Source organism: Cynoglossus semilaevis, chromosome 20, assembly GCF_000523025.1.
Source record: "Cynoglossus semilaevis isolate Cse_v1.0 chromosome 20, Cse_v1.0, whole genome shotgun sequence".
NCBI lineage: Eukaryota > Metazoa > Chordata > Actinopteri > Pleuronectiformes > Cynoglossidae > Cynoglossus > Cynoglossus semilaevis.
The window spans coordinates 14,912,442-14,917,623 of NC_024326.1; the positions used below are offsets into that span (position 1 = coordinate 14,912,442).

The window sequence follows — 5,182 nt, forward strand, 5'->3', positions numbered from 1 at the left end:
GGGTGAGGTGGGGGGGTGAGGTGGGGGTTAAACCCCTGACACCCGTCATTCGGAGACAGTAAAAATATCCAGAGCAGTGGAGACACTTTGCGTTAGCTGTCGTTAGCTCACATGCTAACGGCTCCACAGCATCAGGAGGACGAGGTCCAGAGCCTGGAGGTTTTCAACCTTCAACCTCATGATCCACAACATACACATTATCGTCTGACATCATCCCACAGCCCTGGATTCACCGACCAATCATCTTTATTAATGTCACCGTAGTCAGAGGTCAGAGGTCAGAGGCCGTCTACCACATGTCAACAAACCACCAATGACACGTTGGTCCTAACCGCGTCATCATCAGCAAACACCCCCCCCTGCTGGACACTGGAGGAAGTGTTTTAGCTCCGCCTCCTCAGGTCTCAGTCGTCCTCTTTTCATTCGTCAAAAACATCAAAAACGACACCACGGTACATAGTTTTCACAGGTCATGCGAAACGACAGCAGCCGGAACTGAGGAACAATAAAAAAGAAAGATGGCCGACTGCCTTTGATCTCCTTAAATACTGAGGAAAACAAAACCGCTACGCTCGCATTTTTTAAATACAGATCAGCGTCTGTGCTAGCCGGGTTAGCAGAGATGCTAGGTCTATCACCGTTGATCTGCTTCCTCACAGGTTGTTAGAGTGGTGACATCACAGGCGATGACAAAGTTATGGTTTTTCCACCTCTCGCTCTTGGTCGTTGTGAGAACAGAAACTTCAAAGGGTGGAAGAAACGAAGGGAAGGAAAAGCATCCAGGACAGAAGAAGAAGAAGAAGAAGAAGAAGAACTAAGTTCTGGGTGTTCCTCTTCTGGGTTCTCAGGAGTTCTACTGCTAAAAAAGGTGTTCCACGCCGGGACAACACCGAGGCCCAGAGCTGGGCTATACCATCCTGGAGTTGGATTCTGAGGAGAAGTGTCCCAGGTTCTGTTTCTGTCGCCGCCCCCTGTTGTTCTTCGGACATTTCCTGTCAAGACAGAGAGAAAAGATCTCATCATCGTCAGAACTTCGTTACTCTCCTGGGAATATTTTATTCCGGTTGGTCAATGCTAAAGCACGACTCATTCTCAATGAGCAACGCTGCCCCCTGTCAGTGAGGTGACCATCCAGTAGGGGGCAGCACCAGAGGGGGCCGTTGGCTGTCTGATTTACCTGGTGATGCACATGACCACGGCCACGATGATGGAGATTTGGACGGCGCCGATGATGGCGGCGATGAGGACGTAGTGAAGCTTCTGTCCACTGGGGACAACGTAGAGGATGTTAAAGTCCTGAGGTTCATCGCACTGTTGACCTTTGTACCCAGGGTCACATCTGACACAAACAGGAAGTGAGGCATGAAAGTTAGTGTCTCATCCGTATGCAACAAACTCACGGATGGCTAAAATGAGCAGATTGGCTAATTACGAAAAACATTTAGCGCCTAAAGAGCTAACAGTTAGCTAAGGAGAAAACCAGCGCGGGAATATCTCTACTCTAAACACTCAGCCAACCAGAGCAACTTCAGTTCGACAAAAGAAGCAGAAATGAAGCGACTACGTCAAAAAACGGCTTCTTGAGAACTGTATGTAACCCCACTGACCTGCAGGTGGCAGTGTTGTGTTTCATCTCACATTTTCCATGGACGCAGAAAGTGTTGGCGCATGGAATTGGCATCTGAGCGTAGAAATCGTCGCTGTGATCCACTCCAGTTTTCTCTAGAAAAAGAGGAAAAGAAATCGTAGTTACGATGAGACGTGGACGTGTCCTAGCCGTGTCCTAGCCGTGTCCGAGCTGCAGAGACGTTGTTTACCTAAGATGTTGACCTTGAAGTGACTGCTGTCGTCTTTCTTCCCCAGCTTCTCTTTGTCAGCTGTGGGGGAGACCAGAGGTGAGACCAGAGGAGAGACCAGACCAGTGGTCGTTGATCCACCGAGTTCCTCTCAGTGACATCACTGTGTGAAGTCCTTTGTTCAGACTTAACTCAGTGACACAAAGTGACCACAGGAGGCAGCAGAGGACCAACAATCAATGACTTTTTCCATGGACTTCTGACTGTGTTGGTGTCTGTGTTGTTTTCTCTACAGAAGGTCATGTGACCTGATCAGTCTCACCGCTGCACGGCCCCAGGTGTTTGACGTCGATCTGCTCCTGCTTCATACACGCCGCCCCCCTCACCAGACACGGGTTGTTGTAGGAGTTCCCGTCGGTGGCACAGACGGGGTTTTCATTGTGACCACTGCAGTCGATGTTACAGATGCACCTGGGGGGGGCGGTAGACGGGGGGGGGGCAGAAATACCTGTGTTGAATGCATGCTAGCCTTTAGCTAGCTGTTTTTGCCATCACCCTCCTGTTTAGTTTTTGCCTATTTTGCTGCTAAGCTAGCGAGCTAACACTTCGCTCTCATATGTAACGTCAGACCCTCACCACACGTCCTCCGAGTCCTCGTCACACTCGGCTCCATATTTGCAGGTGCTGCATTTGGTGAACTTCTTCCCGACGTCGGCGCCTGAACTTTCATCATCTGCTGGAAAGAAAACCGAAAAGCCAACAGTCACAACCAGGAGCACCACCTAGTGGCCGCTGCGTTCCTCTGTTCATCAATGCTAACAAGTAGCTCTGCTGCTAACAGCCCCAAAACCATCAGGAGTGAGAGGTCAGGGGTCAGTGGTTCACAGCAGCTCTGTGGGCGATTGATCAGGCCTTGGATGTGACCACCTTGAGGGGTCGTAGGGGGGAGCGGGGGGGGGAGCGGGAGGGGGGGGACATCGATCGACCAGGATCTGCAGCAGAGCTTCTTTGTTTCTTTGCTGACTCTACATGTGTGTGTGTGTGTGTGTGTGTACACAGAAGCAGCAGTGGTCGAGGAGATGAAGACCAGGACAGAACTCACCGTCTCCGTCTCCGTCTCCGTCTCCTGAACCTGATCCTGGATCTGTGAAAACAGGAGTGAAAATAAATAAATAAAAACATCTTGAAATGAAGAATCAAAACCTGTAAAAGGTGTGTGTGTGTGTGTGTGTGTGTGTGTGTGTGTGTCACCAGCAGAGCAGGGACCGTCCGTCACTCTGGAGATCAGTCTCTGTTGTTTACAGGACGCCTGTCTCCTGTAACACTCGTTCTGGTACGTGTCTCCGTTGGACCCACAGACGGGGACGTAGTTCTTATGACACTGGAAGACAGAGAGGGAGGAGTCTACAGTGACCAGTCTACACTGACCAGTCTACAGTGACCAGGCTACAGTGACCTCTCTACAGTGACCAGTCTACGGTGACCAGTCTCCAGTGACCAGTCTACGGTGACCAGTCTCCAGTGACCAGTCTACAGTGACTAGTCTACAGTGACCAGGCTACAGTGACCTCTCTACGGTGACCAGTCTACAGTGACCTCTCTACGGTGACCAGTCTACAGGGACCTCTCTGACACACTGGGCAGTCTGTAGCTTCAACCCCCTGCGGGTCTCTGATGGAGGTTCATCAAAGCAACCAAACTGGGGGAGGAGGACTGAGTGGAGACACAGGCTCTCTGACACACTGGTCAGTCTGTAGCTTCAACCCCCTGCTGGTCACTGATGGAGGTTCATCAAAGAAACCAAACTGGGGGAGGAGGACTTTTTTTTCTCAGATTTTTTTTTTCTCTGATTTGTTTTTTCTCTTCTGCCTTTTTCCTGAAAGATAAAGGAGTTCCAGTGAGGAGTGAAGAGTGAAGACGGTCGGAGAAAGATGAGAGAATCCAAAAATAAAAGCCTCTCCTCTGGTTCTCACTGTCATGAGAACAAATCAATAAACATAAATATTTGAACATCCTGCTGCAGCACGTGAAAGCAGAGACGAGCTGGAGAAGACACTGGACTTCTGAGGGTTAGACAGCAGGGGGCGTCCTGGCCCACCGTAGAGAAGGTGTGAATGTCCACGTGTGAATGTCGGGTCAAAGGAAACTGAAGTCGGATCAGCGGCGAGGACACGGCCGTGTTTTTAGCCGTGTTCGGACAAGGTATGAAGGGTGAGTCAACGGCGCCACCTACCTGAAACTGACAGACGCATTTGAGCTGAGCACCGTCGTCTCTGCAGACACCTCCATACCGACAGGTGGCGTCGTCGCACACTCTGAGATCACTCTTCTTCTCTGAGAGATCTGGAACACAGAGACGTAAAAAAAAGTCAGAACTAATGAACTAATGATGCTCCTTTAGCATAGCCAAGGCTAATGAACAAGCTAACCGTTAGCGATCCAGTAGCAGCAGCGAACACCGTGAAGAACCGTTAGCGATCCAGTAGCAGCAGCGTGAAGATACCCATGAACAACTACTACTTGAGGTGTAGTACTCCAGTATTAACCACTTACTCACCTTGAAGTACGGACACAATTAAACACATGTAATAACACAGTTATGACACTATGAACAAAACATGTGTTAGCAGAGAAATGACGTGAAGTAACAGTGACAAATGGAACTGATTTTCTCCATGGACTCTGGTCTGTTGACTCCTCTGGTCTGTTGTTGACTCTGGTCTGTTGACTCTGGTCTGTTGACTCTGGTCTGTTGTCCTGTACATGGTTCACGGTTCATTTCAAAATAAAAACATTTGACTGACACCAACAACTCGGCAACAATATTTACCAACTAGTCTACTAACACTATCTACTACTACTAACCTACTGACCTACTGACCTACTGACCTCCACTGTCAGTGCTGCTGCTGTTTGTATTGATTGTATTTGACCTCGTCCTGTGTTTTTACTCTACTGATGCTGGAGACAACATTACTACTGTAGTACTACTCTAGTACTACTGTAGTTCTGCTGTAGTTCTGCTGTAGTTCTACTGTAGTTCTACTGTAGTTCTACAGTAGTAGTAGTACAGTAGTTATACTGTAGTACTACTGTAGTACAACTCTAGTTCTGCTGTAGTTCTGCTGTAGTTCTGCTGTAGTTCTGCTGTAGTTCTGCTGTAGTTCTGCTGTAGTTCTACTGTAGTTATACTGTAGTACTACTGTAGAACTACAGTATAACTACTGTACTACTACTACTGTAGAACTACAGTAGTACTACTGTAGTTCTGCTGTAGTTCTGCTGTAGTACTACAGTAGAACTACAGTAGAACCACTGTAGTACTACTCTAGTTCTGCTGTAGTACTACTGTAGTACTACTCTAGTTCCTACTGTAGTACTACTCT

The 5,182-nt window shown here is 48.6% G+C and overlaps 1 protein-coding gene across 2 annotated transcripts in view; it reads right to left on the bottom strand.

Moving 5' to 3' along the window:
• Positions 1-6: 6 nt before the first annotated feature.
• tmeff1a (transmembrane protein with EGF-like and two follistatin-like domains 1a) overlaps positions 7-5,182 on the bottom strand; it is a 6,037-nt gene continuing 861 nt past the window's right edge. Inside the window, exons 1-10 of one of the 2 annotated variants that reach the window (XM_025052564.1) lie at positions 4,354-4,741; positions 4,030-4,139; positions 3,048-3,177; positions 2,899-2,940; positions 2,433-2,532; positions 2,119-2,267; positions 1,818-1,877; positions 1,608-1,722; positions 1,178-1,339; positions 7-992 (exon numbers count right to left, since the gene is read on the bottom strand). In XM_025052564.1, the coding sequence (XP_024908332.1) occupies positions 908-992; positions 1,178-1,339; positions 1,608-1,722; positions 1,818-1,877; positions 2,119-2,267; positions 2,433-2,532; positions 2,899-2,940; positions 3,048-3,177; positions 4,030-4,139; positions 4,354-4,381 (981 nt within the window). In that variant the 5' untranslated portion in view covers positions 4,382-4,741 and the 3' untranslated portion in view covers positions 7-907. Of the gene's footprint in view, positions 993-1,177; positions 1,340-1,607; positions 1,723-1,817; positions 1,878-2,118; positions 2,268-2,432; positions 2,533-2,898; positions 2,941-3,047; positions 3,178-4,029; positions 4,140-4,353; positions 4,742-5,182 lie in introns of those variants that run through there. The other variant, XM_008335083.3, reaches the window with a different exon arrangement.